The sequence below is a fragment of the Anopheles arabiensis genome, chromosome 2 (assembly GCF_016920715.1).
Source record: "Anopheles arabiensis isolate DONGOLA chromosome 2, AaraD3, whole genome shotgun sequence".
NCBI lineage: Eukaryota > Metazoa > Arthropoda > Insecta > Diptera > Culicidae > Anopheles > Anopheles arabiensis.
In genome coordinates, this window is record NC_053517.1 from 106,354,738 (window position 1) to 106,374,559 (window position 19,822).

The window sequence follows — 19,822 nt, forward strand, 5'->3', positions numbered from 1 at the left end:
TCCTCCTTTGGCTTGTTCTCGGGAACGATTTTTGCTTTTCGTGTGCGTCGTTCTTGTCACCAGCACACACAGGTTTTAGGGGTTTTAGATGAACGATTTCTTTTCGTGCAAATCGGAACAGCGGTATGTGGTTGTTGCCACTTCCCCGCAACAACAGAGCCAAACGTGATGGTACAGAACGGGGGAAATCTCGACACATTTCAAGCGTGCTTAGCGCTTTCAAAGAAAACGCTGTTTCTGCGTGTCAATGGCTTTGTATTGCACAAGTTTTGCTAAACCTTGTAATTTTGTGTGTGTGTATCCCGAAAAAGAGGAGAGAGAGAGAGAAAAACACAAATCTTTTTCAGAATCATGACCACTAACGAGACGCGACAGAAACAACCCGCGATTCCGGTCACACACGATCTCACACACTCATTTGTTTCGTTGTCACGCCTGGTCCGTTTTAAGACGCAAAGGGCATTGGGTTGAGGAAGCGGTGAACACAACGCACCAAAACACGATCGACACTGCGTTTTACAGAGGGAGTGGAACGCGTTTGACAGTGAAATTCCCACCGGAAGCCGACGGAAAACAGTGTGGGGAATGTCACAAAAATCGTCAAAAATTTGCTACGAGTCGTTGTAGGTCTCTCACACCCACAGCGCCATCGGTAATTGCCATATGTTTTATGTTACATTTATCAGATTCAAATTTTATTACCCACGACGGCGGAGAAGCAACACGCCTTGAAACGTATGACACGTTGGTGTCGCTGAAGCGTTGTTCTACCATCGCTCCAAGGCCATTGGTTTTTTTGTAAATGTTTTCATTCACAACAGCTTCACAACGTTGGTGACACTTTAATAAGCTTCTTACCGAACAAACCGCCAAGTTTTGGGCTGATAATTGAATCAGACGGGGATGGTTGAAGAAAAACTCACACCATCGACCAAAGACAAAGATCGCGACATTTTAAAGTGCTTTTGAAGCACATTTACTCGTCGTCTTTTTGCTTCGAAATGCTACAAAAAAGCAAACATAATTCCACGGAAATTCATATTTTCAATCACCAGATTGGCACGCTACTTTCCCATGCCCCAACTTCCGCCACGGTGGAGAAAAAAAAAACACAAGCCGATCAACTGTCAGCTTTTCCTCGCGAGATTTTGCGATCGATAAAATCAATTACATCGCATTACAGGCGGCACATAATGCGATGAAGAAAAAAAACCCAGTAACGAGAAGAAATGGAACCGTTTCGTTACAGTAAACAGCAAAAAAGAAGAAACAAAAAAGGCATCGACTCATACACATACACATCCCATCCAGAGGATGTAGCAGAATTGGAAATGGAAAATCGGTCGCTTCCGGGGATGTAAAACATTTTCCAAACAGCGCGTGCAACCATCAACTGGAGAGAAAGAGAGGGAAAAACGTTGTGGAATCATTTTAGGTTACACGCGTGTGGCCCGCCTAAGGCCGCTAAATCCAACCACCCACCAACACGGCAAACCCCCACTAATATCTCGTCGCGTGTGTTTTCATATTTCGATAAAAAACCACGAAATTCAACACGCTCGCCGCGTGTTTCTATGTATCCCACCAAAATCGACGCAGCGTGTGTAAGGGAAAGCGGGGCAAAATGGGCATGTTTACCAGATTACTGAATATTCCTTTGAATTTGCCTCAAAGCACAATTATTCTTACATTATTATATGCCTCCATCATTGATCTATGCATTAAATTGCTACATAGCCTGATAATCACTTAAACACTTGAAAAAAGTGTAAAATAAAAGTTGATGTTTTACGTGGTGCTATTTTGACACGTGAGACAAAATGGGAATATGTAAAGAAAACGCCCTTTTTGCCCCATGTGAAGCATTGTTCTATTATTTATTGCATTAGTAAAAATACGCATTCAAATTGTCTTGCTTTCTTTAGACAAATTGTATAGAAATATCATAATTTTAAAAATATACTAAGTAAAACTTGCATGCATCCAGTACTGCAAAATGTCATGAGCATCACGAGATATTCACCATCGCAAACAAGCATAATCTGAAACCTGACTGACTGAATCTGACTGAAACGAAGCTCAAATCAGCTAACGTACACAACTGACATGATCAGAGGTAAGACTCAAACAGTTGGTAGACTACTCACATGCTTGGTGACATTTTGTTTGTTAGTCACTCACTTGGTCATGACATTTTCTGTCGGTGATGTTCACGATATTCTTGGAATGTACTTGCCATGAAGTCCCAAGCAACAAAATGAACATTCTTTCACACTCTGTCTTCTTTGGTTGTTTGTTGGGTCAAACAGAGCGAGAAACCATGCTCATTTGGTTCTTGGGACCACTCGCACGCATCGCATATCTCGTATTAAGTTCGGGATGATCACCGACAGAAAATGTCGCGACCAAGTGACTAACCAAAAGTTGGGTGCTAAACAAAATGTCACCAAGCATTTGATGGTCACAACAACTGTTTGAGTCTCACCTCTGATCATCACAGTAGAGCTCGTGAAGCTGACGTTATTTTGTTTCTGTCGGAATTTGTCATGACTATGTGAGTGACTTTTTGCCGAACTGATCACAGTAAAAAAAAAGTCACTGACATAGTGATTGACCAAGTCGGTCGCAAAAATGTCACGAAGCATGCATTGGTCACACCAATCGTTGTGAGTATCACATCACATGATTATCACAATTAAGTACGTACTCTGTGACATTTCTATAAGCTTATTTTCCAAGTGGCAAAAATTACATCAATATGCTGCTCATTCTTATTTTATATTTTTATTGATTATTTGTTATTTAAGGCTTATAAACCTTACATGGTGTTCATAGAACACTCTGAACACTGAATTTATCTTGGGCATTGGAATAATTCTTTGCTGTAAAATAATGCTTCAATAGAGGATGCCCCGCATGTTCATTTTGCCCCGTTTGCCCCTACCAATGCTGCCTTTGCTTTTGTTTTTCACAGTTGTTTTTGTTTCCAGTTTTGCTGTGTAAGAATGTAAACGACAGCGGCGGGGAGGAGGAGGCAATGTACAGCTGGTTATGACCATGGCACATTATTTCGTTACATTGGCAGCAGAAGAGAGCAAAACAAAAATAGGAGAAAAAAAAACTAGAGACAAGCAGAGAGTGGAAAATAGCGGCAAAATTGTTTGTTTAAAAAAAGAACCGCTCCATTTTGGGATAATCGATCGTAAACATTAAAATGCAAGACCATACACAGAGAGAGAGAGAGCAACACGCCCAGCTTTATGGGTGGGTTGGGAGCGTTTGGATCAACATTTATCTAGGAGTTGTGCAAATTTAAATAATGGTTTCTAAGCTGCGTTTTTATGTGGCTCAGCATGTGAGGCTATTTGGTCAGTGTTTACAATCATTTTTGTTAGTTAAACGCAGTTTATTAATTAGACTTAAAAAGATAAAATTACTGTAAAAGAAAAGTTCTTTTAAATTATTACTTTTTATGAGTTATGCTTTCATTTTAACATAAATTCCAATGTAATTTATCATCTTTAAAAACAACTGTTCGCTGCATTTCCCCCATCCACTTCCCATTTAACCGAATCAAGCAGAAAAAAATTGCTACATTTCGAAAAAGAATGATACAACACGGAGAGGCGATCAAAAATACGCCAGTGATAAGATCGTTCACCACGCGCAGAGTGGAAAATTGGCCTACCCCAGACCGCACACGGGGGACGCACATGGAACCGCGAACCGCGGGTAGCGATTCAATTTGCATACGCACACAGTACCGGTCGTTGTGTTTTATGTGCAACCGTTTCGCAGTGCCACTTAAACATTGTTGCTGTCGTTTTGTTTTTACTTAGTGAGCTTTTTTCTGCTGCTCTATTTCAGTGTCACACACAACACTGTACCATTTACAGGCCCGCATTTGCCCCAAAAATGAACACAGTTTGGGCTACGTGGAAAAAAGCCTCACACATGCAGCCTGGAGGGCAACGCAAATGGTGTTTGCCACGAAATTGAGTTCCAGAAAAGAGAACCAAAAAAAAGGGACACAATTTCACCGATTGTTGCTGATAGCTGCGCTTGTCGTCCTCGGTGTGCAATGGGCCCAACGTTGTTCACATTTTACAAACGTTTACAGTTCTCTGTGCTTTAAAACGATTTCCACGCGTCCCCCATTGAGGGGCCAGCCAACAATCGAACCGATTCAATAGCAATGGGGACAGACGATAAATCGATCGTCTAAAAAAGCTGTTTTCCCTCCCGCTCCCAATTCGCTCGTCAAACAGGTGGGCTGAGCAAACGAATCACCGAGGATTTGTTTACCATTCCATCGAGCACTGAGCAGAGTGTGGAAGGGATTTCGAAAGGCGAACAAGTTGTAAGCGAGGTACCATTTTGAAGATAATGTGTGCTAAACGTGACATTTCATCACAGTTAATTAATATGCTGCTGTAGAGGCATATCAAATTGCATGCTAATTAGCTCCAAGGGCGGGCTGGATTCCGAGAAATTAATAAGCAGCTTCTGCCGGATTGCGTATAACCCGATGTATTTTAAGACACGCCGAGTTTCTTGCTCCTCCCGCACACAAACGCACCTGTGTGCGATCCATTTGGCATTTTCCAAAACCCATTCCAGCGGGCGAGAGCAAGCCACGTATGTTTAGCTGTTGGCGTTTTGCTGCCATTTTCTCCGAAAACCCGTACATCCGATACCCTTTGGGCGTCCGAGAGACAGAGAGCGAGAGAGTTGCTGGAGGATCCTTGCTGAATCTGACAAGCTTTTCCCAAGCATCTTTCCCGGGCGCACGGGTTCTCCCATTGCAACAGGTTACATCAGGGACGGGGGGCAAACAACGTGACGGAGAGGACCGAGGTTCCCAACAAAAAAAAATACTGAAAAGCCCCTTCCGTTACTGCGAAACACCGCCACTGCCTGCCTGTCTGTGTCTGCGTGGCCGGGATTTGGGGTTTTCCCACGATTTTTGGCTGCACCCGGCTCGCTTGGTGGCGCAAAAGTTTTGTTTGCCCCGGGAAAAAGGGGGGGAATAAATACACATTCAACGGAAATTTAAAAGGTAAAAATCCCTGTATGTGTGCAGGGAGTGGGAAGGATGAAAAATCCCCCAACAAGGGGGGGTAACACAACCTATATTCACTTTCGTTGGTGGGTTGAGGTTTGGAAAACGGTACAAGGTTTGGCGGCGGCAGCAGCAGCAGCAACAGCTTTTAAAAGTCTGTTTGGTTAAAACCTTTTTGGGGCCAATAGCAATACCGTTTTAAGGCAGCTCTGTCGTAAATGATTAATTTTGCTTCGCTAGAGATGAATGTCCGGGGGAGTAGTTCGATTCGAATTGGAATTGAAGTGATGCTTCAGGGGCAGCAGATGCGTATGGGAAGCTCATGCTGTGTATTTAAAGGGGTTTTTAGTGTTTTACAAGTCCCAAGTAAGCTCTACATCATCGTTCGCTTGACTTTTATTGATTTTTATCAAACTAATGGCATATACGGGCAAGAATACCTCATCCTCTCGTGATATGTTTTACAAGTTCCCATGTCCCATGTTTGGAGCGAGAGCTCCATTTGTCAAATTAAACTGATTGCTACGTATTCGAAATATGTGTTTTGCACACCCTTCACATCGTTCCGGAAGCCCTATCATGGACATGAACCGCGCTGTCTTCACTCGTGTCACACTCCGGTGCCTTCGCCCGTTACTGCAAGCGCGACTGCCAATGCGCAATGCATCATTCGGTCTAGCGCAGCTACCCGACCTCCTCTCCCTTAGGGCTGTAGAGTTCAACACACTTACCTTGGTGCATTCCAGCACAACACTTCTGAAAGGTGTTTAGCAGCCTCCCTTCCGATCGCCGCGATCTCGAACAACGCCTTCTCGGTGGAGTGAAACGCACAGGAATGTGATCGAAATGCAGCACACACACACATACACGTACACGCGAAAAGGCGAACAATTAGTTACCCCCCGTCATCCACTTACTTCACTCACTCTCTCACACACAGTCACTGTAGCGATGCATTTTTTGTTTGCGTTCCTCGAGATGCGTTCCTTCTAAAAGTAGAATCACTGTGCACTGTGTCACACATACCGCACAGGCAACACCTTCTTATCTAGGTCAGTTCCATAATGGGGAGGCCTATTACAGTCAAATAACCGTCTACAAAAAAGGGTGTGAAGGGAACACAAACGTACACACACACACACGCACACACAAGAAAGACGGACGCCTAAATATACGTTCCAGGGGTGTTGTTTTCCTAGTGCTTCGCACACACACACGCACCGTTTCTCGGCGCGCCCAGTGCACCTTTACACCTGGCGGTGCTGCGCTTCGAAAACTGCTCGACCCTGGGGACTGCTCGAAAAGAACCTTTTTTTTAATGACGACACGAGGTGCGCTATCGTTTCCCCCATACGCATGGTTACGGCCCGGTCACTTATATCGTTCTGTTTACCGTTTCCATCCAACTCGGACACATAAAGCACGGTGAAAATATAGAGCAAGAGAGAGGGAGAGAGAGAGCGAGACAGCGAGAAACAGCGAGTGGAAAATTACGGCAAACGCGCGTACAGAAAGCGCCCAGAACAAACGCGGTCTTGTGCACGCTTCTGGAACGGTCACAAGCAGAGGCCACTGTAGAAAGACCTGTACCCCTTTCCCCGCCACCCGCAACCTGTCTTTTTTTCTCCACGGGTTTATGAGTGGGAGGAAGAGCACATTTGTGTGTGTGTATGTGTGGTGCGAAAATGTGGTGTAATTAGTAAACAAACCGTAAACTGGCTACTGGCTGCTTCTGTGCTCTGCACTGCAGCTCCACAAAGTACCCGAGGGGTACATGCGGTGGAGAGCTGGGAACAACAGTATGAATGACGGCAAAAGATGAGATGATTTGTGGCAGTCCCTCTCCCGAAAGTGGAGGAATTCGCTGTAATGGTGGGGTTTTGCAGGCAATTTAAATATCACGCTGTGTATTGGATTACACAGGAGTACGTTCAGCAAGCATCAACAGGGTTGTTGGTATTTGCAGTTACTTCACTATTGTTTTATAACGTTTTTTTGAAGAAAATTTGTGTAATTTCAGAGTGTTTGTAGTCTGCCTAAGAATTCTGTCAACGACCGTGTTAAGACCATCATAAGACTGTTTTAAGACCGTTTTAACACCGTTATAGGGGCGATCCCGTGGTATAGTCCTCAACTCGCACGACTTAACAACATCTCCGTCGCAGGCTTAAGCCGCATATGGACCTTGCGCCCAAAGTCTATAAATTACAGAGGTCAATGCATCATAGCTCGGTTTTGATCCACCATTTTCAACGGTGGTTTTTGACAGTAAGATGAAAAAGTGATTACAAACATTTGCTCGCCACCAAACACTTTTCAGGGTCAATTACAGTTTTTCTGGATAAAATCTAGTGAAAATACACATTTCCTTCTCATGAACGTTCCTTCTCATGAAGTTTTTGAGGGTCCAAAGTTACTTAGCAACTCATACAAAATCCTTAGCAACTCGAACTCCCTATCTGCCATACTCCATAGAAATCTCCATCCATCATGGGTACGACAATCAGAGCTAAGGACCCACCTGTAGTCTATCCAGGCATCTTGATCTAACTGTCAAACTTTTCCCACGGTTTTTGATCAACCTCTGGATGAGTCGATCTTTGTATGACATAGACTTTGCTTGCGATTGAGGACCTATGGACTCACAAGGACCCTTGCAAGGACACTTGCAAACAAACTTAATAAGTCTCGAAAGCCCATAATGTAAACCATATAAAACCAAAATCTTTCAAATACCGTTTAAAGACCACTATAAGAACCCCACTTTTAACCCCATTAACTGACCATAGTCTACCAAAGACCGTTTAAAGATAATTATAAGACCTTTTTAGGACCGTGTTAAGACGATCATAAGATCTAAATACATCCAATATGATATCTTCACAGCAAAAGACATTTAATTAGGAACATAATATTCTCCTCGTAGCATTAACACACATTCAAAATCATTGCATTGCTTTCCCTTCCACCTGGATACACTTTTCCTTTACCTCCAAAAATTTGAAATCTTGCTCAACTACACAACTCAAACCTGTTCCATTCCCATTCAACCCTCGCCTTCTGGTGCTCCAAACTGCAGCTTCACCTTTTCGCCCTGTTATGTTTTCTTTAAACATCCCCCTCTCAATCCCTCCCATCTCACCCCCGCCCCCCATTCAATTCACTCAACTCGATATGAAACCCGCGCGACGCTCTAACTGGGATTGATTAGGTGCGATAATGTGTGACAGCAGTAAACAGCAGCAGCAGCAGCAGCCGGTCTAGCAGAGCACCCCTAACACAATCCCGGCGACGGTGGGCAACCCGCGAACCCGTGAATAGAGCAAGAAGAAGAGCAGCGTTTGAGCGAAATAGAAGAAAAAAAAGAAGAACCCAACAAAACCTTATGGAATAAACCCTCTGGCACAAACACACACACACGCTAACTACCATTGTGTGTGTGTGTGTATATTTTTGACTGCTGGGGACGGTGGGATATACATAGGTCTGCGAACGATAAGAAACCGCGCGCGCGGTTACTCTATTTCAAGGGAGCCGTCTTTCTCCCTACTTCCCTTCTTCTAGCACCACGACGGGGCAAGGGCGTCCTCCTCTGCTACCCCCCCGCACACGGAACATCGCTCGTCCGTTAGAAGCGGGCGCGCGTGCGAAAGAAGGCAAGGCACATGGGAGGTTCTTATCCGCAAAATTTACAAGCTCACGGCTGCCGGCAGACGGAACGTGCGTCACTGATAGCCTTGCGGGTGCGCCCTAACACCCACCCCCGCATGCTACATCCACACACACACACACAGACACGCCGATGAAGATGCCATTTTTAAAACGTTCAACACAGAGCGGCTGGAGCTCGGCACACCATCGCGTGGTTTGGTTCCGTGATTCTTTTTTCAACGCCAACGGCTTGTTCGAAATCTTCGCTTCGCGCTCTGAGTGTGCTCCCCTGGCTATCCCCTGCTTATGCTTTATGTATATTGATCGAGCACGATCCGCAGCACGATCGGGTAGGTGCGCAACAAAAGCGCAGTGGTGGCGAGATATAGAAGAGCAGACACAAAAAATCGACGGCAATCGAGCGCCAGCTAACAGCTCACATCGATCACATGGTTTGCTGGTGGTGCGGGAGCGTGATAAGAGATGAGAGATCTCATCTCACCGTGCCACCACCACCACCACCACCACCACACGAGGCAACAAGAGCATCACACATCACCATTCGCAATCGTAATCAGTGGCCCTAAGTGTGGCTAGTGTGATGGTGCGAAAACGGTTAACCAATACACTGATGCCTTTCTCGCAAAACTCGCCGTGCCGTTAGGCGGCCAGATCGGGAGCTGCTTCTGATCGTTCCCCTACACACAAATGGTAAGCAGCAGCAGCAGCAGTAATTGAACCGACGTGGGATAAAATACAATGCAAACCGGCCTTCTTTTTGGCTTTGTGAAACACACTGCATGAGTGAGTGAGCTATCTAAAAAGGCATTAGTATACGTTTGCATCTCTCAACACACACAAGTGCACTCGGATCGCATCACAAATGGTTTTAAACTACCAGGACAATGGCAAAAAGGCAACCTGTAATTCGTTTGCTGTCGAACGAATCTGCAATGATTGGGACACACAAACACACACACACACCACGGAGGACACCACAAAGAGCTCACCGCTTTCGTCGTTTGCTATTCTTGAATTATCGCAAACGAACGAACCAGTGTGCCAATCGTAATTTCTGTAATTTCGTGCACTCCCCACACACAAACACTGCTGTGCGCTTTAAAAGACGTAGCTACACGAGACATACGGCACAACGGAGCAAGGCAGGGCGCTCAACAGTAACGCAGGTTCGGATGCAATTGAAGCACAAAAGCGGAAAAGTATCCTTTCCTCCCCTTGCGGGTGCCTTTTGTACGCGAGCGCGTTACTTCTAGCCGGGGAGGCCGAAGAACAGGCCCCTTAGTAGAACAGTGACTGTGTGTGTGTGTGTGTGGGTGTACACTTACATTGACACACAGCCACTGTGGGAAAGGAACATGTGGTGGTCGTCCCTTTTTAGTTCTACGTGAAAGGGAAAAGGGAAAGATGTTGAGGTAAGGTAAGCAAGGGCAGCACAAGAACTCGGTCGAGAAGGTCTGCTCACAGCTGTGAGCTGTAAAAGGAAGCAATATTCAGATGGAAGGAACATAAGCATTACAGCTCAAGCGACCTTGGAGAACTGAGACTGAGGAGTAAACAGCAAAAGGAAGAGTGAGGCAATGGATAGTAGGGCCTTATAGGCTCCCTCGATGTGTCAGTGCGGCGGTACCTTCCACTCATCACGCGGTGTTTGCCCAAACGAAAGTGGACTCGATCGGGAACAAGATCATTCGCGTGAGTTCTAGTCCCGTTCGATGTGTTACCGCACACGTTAATGAGAAGGGGGTAAAGCAAAAACACAAAAAAAAACCCAATTCTGCAATGCAACGAACGATAGAAACACTGTGCTGATTACACTGCCTGTTTGCTGGCATTTTCTAGCAACACAAACCATTTTCACTTCACTTTTACACTCTCTTTCTCTAGCCCTGCTCTCGGCGGCATCATCAGCGGACCCTAAAACGTGTGTGTGTGTGTGGCGTCACGGTTTATGGTCACATCGCCGGTTCCGCGGCTAATCAGCACACACCTGACGATGGAGAGAGAGAGCGAGAGAGCTCGAGGCAGCCGGAGCAGCAGCAGCGGCAGAGGAGCGAGGGCGCGTTAACACGTACGGTAAAGGCCTCGCCACCTCGCCCTCCGGATGCAAAAGGTGCGAATCCCCTCCTTCCCCGCCGCCGGTCTCACATACCCACACACAATCCCACACACACCCAAGTTTACAAATCTTCCCGTCAAACGGTTGATGTTGTGCTTCTTGCCTTGCCTCACAACGAAACACACACACTACGAGCACGGCGATAAGGGCAAAAGTGGTCAACGAGGAGGAGAGGGGAGTGAATGAAAGCAGGGCAATCCCCCGTTCCCCCATCTCATCTAGAACCCGTGAAACGAATCACGAACACCTTCTCTTCTTCACGTCACGCTCGTTCGTGCGTAAGCTGTTTGCGTATTATTTCTTTTCCCTTTTCTGTTGCGCTCTACTATTACAACACATGCTTATTTTTGGGCAAAAAAAAATAGAAACTGCAATTACGAGATGCGTGTACCGTTCGGCTCTTCTTCTTTTTTTTTGCTTTTAAATTTGGAGCAACAAAACTTTAAACTCCTCGTGTATTCGATACATACACACACAGACACGCACACGCGCGTAACACGGTCTCACACACTGATGCGCACGTGCACGGAGACACACGGACGCGGACGACCGCTCGATTGCAGCAACGCGAGAATACTGACTTCGCGGCAAGGTGAATTCGCAAACAAAAACGCGCACCGTCGTCGCTGCCGCCGCCGGCGCGCGGGTTCTGCTCGTTTCGTCGACCCGCCCGATCAGCCCCGACGACGACCAGCCGGACGGACGGACGGAGGAATTGGCATCGGTTCCTTTTTGCCCGTCTGGCTAGGCGGTCGATGCGTGTTACTGGCGCGTTAAGGGAGCGAGGGGCACAACAGCACCCTTCCCACGTGTTTACGGAGAAGTAAAAAATAATAGCTTATATTTCACGCATTTGTTTTCACACAAAATAGCACCAATCGTACTTTAACGCTTAGATTGGAAATAAAATCTACACAAAATAACACTAATTAACGCTACTGATCAAAAGTCACACCTTTGCTCCACGTTCACGTAAACGCTACTTCCACCACCAGTCACCAGTGTTGCTTCTACTCGCCTACTACCACTACTACTCACGAACCCCCGTCATCACTGCTACTTAGTCGACTCGGCAACGTACGGTCACTCACGCGTTCGTCTCGCGCGTACGCCGACGAAGACGAAGGTGAAACCGCGTGTGCGCGCGTATCGTACCGCGTGGCTGGCTCCGTTGCGTGAGTTGCCGATAGCTTGGCGAGTGAACGCGCGCGGCATTAGAACGTGCGAAAGTGAACCATTCCGTGAGCTCAATTAGCTCACTTGCGGGTTCACTAGCTTGGCTTTCGCGCTATTAAGTGGTTGATTTGAAAAGCATTCATACTTGGGCCTACTGATGGGAGCATTTCTTAACAGGTTGGACGAAGTTTCACAGTGATTTAGCAGCTTCTTTATGAGCAAAAGAATTGATATGTTCGTGGAATGTTTTTAATTAGGTTACTTTAGGCTTTTTGATATTTTTTTACTATTTTCTAATCCTCAAAAACATTGTTACTCTCTTTAATTTGAAGGCATGATTGAAGGGTTTTTATTTAATTTAATATAATCTTCAGTAAAACAACAACATCAGTGTACGAAAGAATGCAATATACTACTCCATTTTTCTGTGTCCTTACAACATAAGGGCTCAAATACAACAATTTTTTTCCATAATTTTACATTTTTTACTTTTTTTCAGTCTACTTTTTTCCTTTTTATTAGCACAAACTTTTCCATTTCGTGCTGCAGAAACGCATAAAGTAAGCTCAACTAACAGCAAAGCCATAAAAATACTACCAAACCACCTGAGGCATCGCTGAGATAGTTTTAGTGGCCAACACTTTATGAATAAAAAAAAGCAGCATCGCCCGAAGTAGCGACCAACCTGTGGCATGTGCCCGAACGCACGTATCGGGCTTCTCGCGTCTGGCCGGAGCGTCCACTATAGGCATCCCTTTCGCCCGTCCCGATCAACAGGCGTCACACGGTGGCAAATGCTAGTGGAAGCTGCAGCCAACGATGAACCTCACAGCTGGCAGCGCTTTGACACGATTGAGTGCCCGATTCAGGCCAGAACGTGAGAGCAGCATCTGTTGAATGTCGCCTGCCATCCAGCCTCGTGTGTGTTTGATGCGCAAGCGTTACTTGTACAGCTTTTCCCCAACAGCAAATCTGCTTCGACACAAAGCAATCGAGTGACTGCTTTTTTTTTAATGTGCGGTACAAAACCGCACACGCCAGAAGACGCCTGTTGCATCGAATCCGAATGGAACTCACCAGCAAACAAAAAAGGTTGCACAAGAAAGCAGCGCTGAATTCATCACCATCATCTCACATCATGCTACTCATCACATCTCACGACTCATCAACCTATTTCTTTCTGTGTTATTCACTAATTTCCTTTTTCCCATTCTAATCTATTCTCCATAATCCTCCTCATTTTTGGTTTTAAAAAAAACCCCACCCGCTATGGAGGCGCCCGGTGTTTTACGACGCGGAACGCATGGTGCGCCCCACGATTAAATGCGCACGTGCTGCGCGCTTTGTTTATGGACCAAAACCGGGGCCGGGTGCGTATTTGCTTTTATTAGATGATTTGATGCCTTTCCGAACCGGGTGTTTATTTAGAGTGCTTAAATCGATCAGGTGGATCGGAGATGGGTGTTGTTTATGTTCTCGGATCGGGGTCTGTTTTCATTTTAGGGCGCCTTTCCCCACCATTTTCGATTATTGGATTGCAGAAATTTAGCAATGGGGGAACCAGCAATTGCTTTATTTTTCAACTTTATATTTGCCAATTTAATTTTATTTGCCTATTCCATCGACAACACCTCCCGCACCCACGTGGCATGCTCGCGCATCTCCTGCAGCGCACCCGGGTTACCCTGGCTGCACGCAAACTTCTGCCCGAAGCTGGTCAATCCAAGCAGCACGTACTCCTGCAGCCGACCCTCCTTGCGCACCAGCGGGCTGCCCACGTCACTCACACAGTTGCGCTCGTGGTCCGCCTCCTGCGCACAGAACCGTCCCGTGCCGGGCATCACGAAGTCAAACTCCGCCTGGCAAGCCTCCAGCTCCAGCACAACCAATCGCATGTACTGCAGCCCATCGGCAGCACCGTCCGTACCGTAGTCCATCAAACCGTACCCGCTCGTCACCACCTCCTGCCCCACGTACTGATCCTCATCCACCTCCGGCAAACGCACCGGCTTTACCCACGGCGGAAGACGCACAGCCTCATCGGTAAATCGCACCACGGCCACATCGTTCACGAACGTTTCCGTATCGTACCCGTCGCGCACGGTAAACTCGACGGCGGTAAACACATACCGGAACTTGTCGGACTCGTCCGCAAGCAGACAGTTCGAGCCGAGATGTACCTCGACGGAGCTGCTACCGACAACGCACTGCGCCACCGTTACCACGTGCTTTTCGTCGACCAGTGCACCGCTGCAGTGGCGTGTTTCGTCCTCACCGAAGCGCACGACCAGCAGGGCATGGTGTGGAAACTGGCCAGCGTACGCCGGTCTACCGTTGGCGGTTACGTTCTCATTGCCCGAGGGGTTACAGTGCAGTGCGACGATCTCGACTGCGGGCAGGACACATCCCAAGACGAGCAGCAGCAGCGTGGACGACTTCATTGTAATGGTGCGGTTGTGGTTGCCTCGAAGGAACTAAGTGTACTGAGTGGGACAGAGCGCGCTGAAGTCTTATATAAGTCGCCACACTTTCGCTTTTGCTGTGGGGGTTGAATCACCTGTTCTTGAAGAGTCGCAAAAAACAAATCTAACCAACCACTTCAGGAGCACTTCATTCCGAGACAAGCGCCCGTTCGAGTGGTTCGAGTTTACACGAGCTCGCCCGTTACCAGGCTCTGTTATGATAGACGTAACTTAAGCCATTACATCTTATCTAACATTCGGAAGGAATTGAACGTAAACAAGCAACTAAAGCACCGGTAGCACTACATAAGTCAGCACTATAACCAATCTTGTTAAGTTCACGTCTCAATGTCTCCGAAATATGGATAGTCGACTATCCACAATAACTTGCTAGCAAAACTCGCAAAACTTGGAGTTAGAGCAAACGTGCTGGACTGGATTCAATCCTACTTATGCTGTGGTGTTTGAGTATAACTACTCTCACGTTTTCGTTGGACTGTCGGGTGTTACCCCCAGGGGTAGTGACCCTACAAGTCACAGCTACAACATTGACGGAATGCCCATTAAAGCTGTTAATCTCATTAGGGAATCTTGGAATCATTCTTGACGCGAAACTAACGTTTAACCAACACGCAGAGGAAATCCAATCCCAGCTTCTAGGATTGGTTCAACGAGTGGTTAGAGATTTTAGGGACCCTGTGTGTGTAGAGGCTGTGTATTGCCGTATCCGTCCGTTCAGTGATTGAATATGCGCTAAGTTGTTTGTTTGGAAGCCATCATCTCTGCGCTTATCTGATCGCATCGAATCAATACAGCGCAGACACACCCGCGCTATGCTTTGCGTCTTCTCCCATGGCAACCAGGCAGTCGATATCCATCCTAACAAAGCACGCCTTAAGCTTCTTGGGTTGAAAAAACTAAGCGACAGGCGTCCGCGTACAGTGCAGCAAATGTTTGTTGGAGGTCTCCTAACGGGGAAACATGGACTGTTCTTCCCAACTGCAACGGTTGAAGTTGTATACTCCGACGAACCCTCTACGCCAGCGACCTCTGCTTAATGTCCCTTGTAAGCCCGCACGAATTATGGCTCAGGAGACCCCATATCATTTCTTTTAACGAAGTCTACCAATTCTTCGAGTTTGACACGTCGCTTCTATCTTCTTCATTTTCTTCTTATATTTGGCGTAACGTCCTACGCGGACTTGCCAGCCTATACAGGCTTTCGAGACTTAATTCATTACCTCGTAGCCGGATAGTTATAATAATCCATGATGCTACGGGCTTACGGTCCATTCTGGACTTGAACCCATGCCGGCCATGTTATTGAGTCGCTCGAATTGACGACTGTACCACGGGACCGCCCCCGTCACATCACTACGAAACGTGATTTAAGTCTTTTAAAGACCGCATTTGTGCCAGGATATAGTGGATCAATTTAGTTTGTAACCTAAGGTAAGTTGGAATCTAAGAAAATTCATCGGAATGTTACTTTCCATTGAATAAAGATTTAAAAATAACAATAATAATAATAATAATAATAATAATAATAATAATAATAATAATAATAATAATAATAATAATAATAATAATAACAATAATAATAACAATAACGATAGTAATAATAATAATAAAAATAAAAGTAATAATAATAATAAAGAGGGCAGAGTTTTTGTCAAATGCATTTTGTGATTTTTATTGTCCCATCCTGGCTGTAGTGTCCGTCGATGCCGTGTTCACCCGAACAAACAATTCCATTATGGTCCAAACAGGCACACTTCACTAGTTCATCACAATTCATCACTCTCTCTATTTTCGTCTCTTCTGTGCTATTTACATACATTCTTTCCACCTGCTCTTTGCCAAACAATTTATCCTTTTGATGATAAATTTCCTTTAAAAAAAACGTTCAATAAACAGAAATAAAAGAGTTCTCTTTGTTCGCTAATAAATGCACGTAAAGGAAGTTGGTTCAGATTAGTAGCGAGCAATAGCGCGTGTGTGTTTGGGTGTGTTTAAAAGTAAAATGCGTGATCAAATCTTTATGGCGCGTATACAGATCATTCGAATGATTGTTTCGTGAAAAATAAAAAAAAGGAAAGATTAAGATTAGATCCGTGTACTTGGGGGGGGGGGGGGGCGTGTTAGTTTTCTTCGCATTTCGAAAGCGAATAGTATTCTCAAATTCTATGTACATGTTGCAATGTCTCGTCCCTCTAACGCTGATCGTTACGGGGGAAGAACTTTCGCTTACAAACTAATCCTTAAACAGCTATAAAAATCTGATAATCAAGAGGTTTTGTAGGTTACACTTTCTCTGTGTGTTGTAGTCTGAAACGTGCGAAGCACAATACCCATTACGCAAAGTCAATTGGATGCTTGCGCGTTGGTCCGGCTGGTGGGTGTTGTCACCGTAAGAAAGCGCCTGATGGAAGCCGTCTCCGAGGTGACCGGTAGTACACCCCGCATACCATTCGTCGAGTACCGTCGGCTTCGGGGCGTTGTGCGTGTACCGCGCAGCTGCCCTGTGTCGTCACCGTGCTCACCGTGTGGACTGCTGCTCGAATTCCACGCCCAGGATGATCGTCGCCGTGGCGTGGTCGGTGTTTCTGAGCTGCTGCTCGAAGCCGCATTTCCCGGAAGGTGATTCGTTTCCTGCTGCTGGTGTTTGTTCTCACCAAGCCCACCACTACCACTGGAAACCGTCCCTCCTCCACCGCCACCTCCTCCTCCACCCTCATCACCACACGATTTCAACTGCTGAAGCCGTGGCGAGAGCAGCTGCGATGCCGTCACCCGCTCCATTGCCGTGCCGTAGCTGTTCTCGATGCCCTTTGCCGCCTGGAGCTGCTTCTGCTTCCGGATCTTGGTCAGCCAGTCGATGTGCTCACGTAGCTTTCGCTTCACGGCAACACCACCACCACCACCACCACCGCCACTTCCGGAACCTTCGCCGACTGTCGAGCCATTGGACTGTCCTACCACTATTCCATCGGCCCGCTCACTGCCACCGGATGCGGCCAGCACGTTCACCAGGTGTGGCGCTTCCCCATCGATCACAAAGTTCGGCAGGATCAGGTTCAACGTGGGCGATGCGCAACGATGCGCCAGCGATGAGGGCGGTTGGTCCGGCGAGCGGATGTTGAGGTTGGCGGTGGCTAGCGGCGATTTGCACGGCGACAGTCCGACCGTCGTCAGCTCATCCGTCGCTTCCAGTATCACGTTGAGGCTGCGCGACGAGGACGAGCTGGCGGCGATCTCGAGCGCGGTAAAGCTAAAGGACGATTTGGAGTTGGCTGGACTGAACAGGCGACGACCGCGGCCTTCCTCACGGTACGATCGCTTCACCGGTGGACAGCTTTGCCCGTCCTTGTCGGCCAGTTCCGAGAACGAACGCTTGCCGGGCCGTTCGGACGATGTCGCACCGGCACTGAAGCAACCGCCCGCACTCATCTTAAACGCCGCGCCGGATGCTTTCGGCGTGCGGGTCGGATCGGCCTGCGTGCTCGGTGTCGTTTCGTTCCGCTGCACCAACCCACGCACCGAGCGGGGCGTAAATTCGAGCGCCTTGAGCCGCTGCTTTTCCGCCTGGTCCGAGCGGTACGAGTCGCAATACTCCGCCGTGCCGCGGAGCTGCTGCTGCTCGTCCGAATCCATCTCTTCCGGCCCGATGCGCCACACCTTGTGGCGCGCATCGTCACTGCACGTCACTAGGCGCACGTCGCGGTCGCTCTGCATCCAGGCCACGCTCGTCACCTCGGCCGAGTGGCCGGACAGCTTCACCAGCGGGTTCGGATTGTCCACGTTCCAGATGTAGCAGCGCTCGTCGCTCGACCCGCTGATCAGGTACTGGCCGTCCGAGCTGAGCGCCGCCTTCACGTAGAACGTGCCGTTGTTAAAGCCACCGTACCGCTGCAGCGGCTTCCCATCGTACGACGAGATGTTGTAGCAGTAGATGTGATTGTCCATGCAGTTCACGTACAGCCGGTGCCGCCGCTCGTCGATCGCGAGATTGGTGAAGCCCTTCAGCGTCGTCGTGCCGGCGTACGAGAAGCTATACTTTGGCATCGGTTCCCGCTGGTGGCTGGTGTAGTGGCGGCGCGTATCCCACACCTTCACCACACCGTCGCCCGCACCGCACGAGATCAGCGTGTTGCCGTCCTGGAACGCGAGCCCCGTAATGCTGCTGCTGCAGCCCTGCGTCGGTATCTTTGGCGTTTGGCGTGTTCGCTTGCGGTGCGAGAGCGGTGTGCCCGGTCCACCGGCATGCCCGCTGTAGATGCAGTTGTCCGCCCGCGGGATCATGTCCAACCCGACCTGCGCCCGGATGTCCCAGATCAGTATCGCACCGTCCCGCCCGCCCGTCGCAAAAACGGCCGAATCGTCCCGCCGGAACGCGACCGTCTTGACCGAGCGCGAGTGGCCACGGAACGTTTGCGTGCACAGCATTTCCGACTCGCCGAGCGTCCACAGCTTCGCGGTGTGGTCGCCCGAAGCCGTCACCAGCTTCATGTCTCCCGGCATCCACTCGAGATCGAACACCGCATTGTAGTGGCACTGGATTCCTTCCAGTGCCCGCTCACCGCCCGGTTCCCGGTTCGTGAGGTTCGTATCCTGCAGCGCAATCTTGCCATCCTCGTTTGCGATCGCTAGGATGTGCTGCTTGCTCTGGCATTTGGAAAATTTTGCCGCCAGGATCGGTGGCGATGGGTTGTAGTCGGCCGAAAAGGTGGAGGGCGTAATACCGTTCCAGCTGTCCCGCTCGTGCACCTGCAACCGGCACAGGGGGGCATCATACTGAGAGGCGAAACCTACGGGGGACAGAAACGGGGAAACAATCAAACACCACACGTCGACGGGGCGTGTCCGCCGGTTTGTGCCCGCGCGCACACTACAGGAATATTCCCGTGAAATTCACATCACTTACCGCTGCCCGACTCGCGGTTCCGCAAATTCAACACTGTATTCATGAATAAAACCAGAAGCTTTTTTCGGTCTATCGGACCTCCAACAGCAAAGGCATGCGCACCACACACTTGCGGACGATTAGACTGATTTGGGAGAAGTGATTTCCCGCCCAATGTACGCTGCTATCTTCCACATCGCAGCCAAGAAACGCGCGAAAGAAAAGCGGGCAAACAAACCTGGGAAAAGCGCGTAAATATTTTGACTCCAGCTGTCAAGATGGCGACACTGGCGGCGCTAGCTGTCAAACAGTGGGATGTGCGCCGTTGGGTTTTAAAAACAATGGATGGCTTTTTCCTGCTTCATTCGGTTATTTTCACACGAAAAAAAATGTATTGCGGAAATCAATAAAACTGCTGCTGTATGTGTACT

At 47.9% G+C, this 19,822-nt stretch overlaps 3 protein-coding genes across 8 annotated transcripts in view; all 3 read right to left on the reverse strand.

Moving 5' to 3' along the window:
- The window catches only part of LOC120898120 (high affinity cAMP-specific and IBMX-insensitive 3',5'-cyclic phosphodiesterase 8), a 130,867-nt gene extending 119,438 nt beyond the window's left edge, over window positions 1–11,429 (reverse strand). For 4 of the 6 annotated variants that reach the window (XM_040303531.1, XM_040303529.1, XM_040303530.1 and 1 more), the window contains exon 1: window positions 11,242–11,422. The gene's annotated coding sequence lies outside the window, so the exon portion shown is untranslated. Of the gene's footprint in view, window positions 1–11,228 lie in introns of all 6 variants that reach the window. The other 2 variants (XM_040303524.1, XM_040303525.1) reach the window with 2 other exon arrangements.
- A 2,141-nt stretch (window positions 11,430–13,570) lies between these two features.
- Window positions 13,571–14,524, reverse strand: LOC120894224 (collagenase-like). The gene has a single exon (XM_040296691.1). The coding sequence runs from the start codon at window positions 14,465–14,467 to the stop codon at window positions 13,640–13,642; it is 828 nt and encodes a 275-aa protein (XP_040152625.1). The 5' UTR covers window positions 14,468–14,524; the 3' UTR covers window positions 13,571–13,639.
- Window positions 14,525–16,154: 1,630 nt separating this feature from the next.
- LOC120896355 (protein lethal(2)denticleless) lies at window positions 16,155–19,681 on the reverse strand. The gene is made up of 2 exons (XM_040300403.1): window positions 19,413–19,681; window positions 16,155–19,296 (listed from the first exon to the last, which is right to left on the reverse strand). Exons 1-2 carry the CDS (start codon window positions 19,453–19,455, stop codon window positions 16,853–16,855), a joined length of 2,487 nt encoding a protein of 828 aa, XP_040156337.1. The 5' UTR covers window positions 19,456–19,681; the 3' UTR covers window positions 16,155–16,852.
- Between the last annotated feature and the right edge of the window lie 141 nt (window positions 19,682–19,822).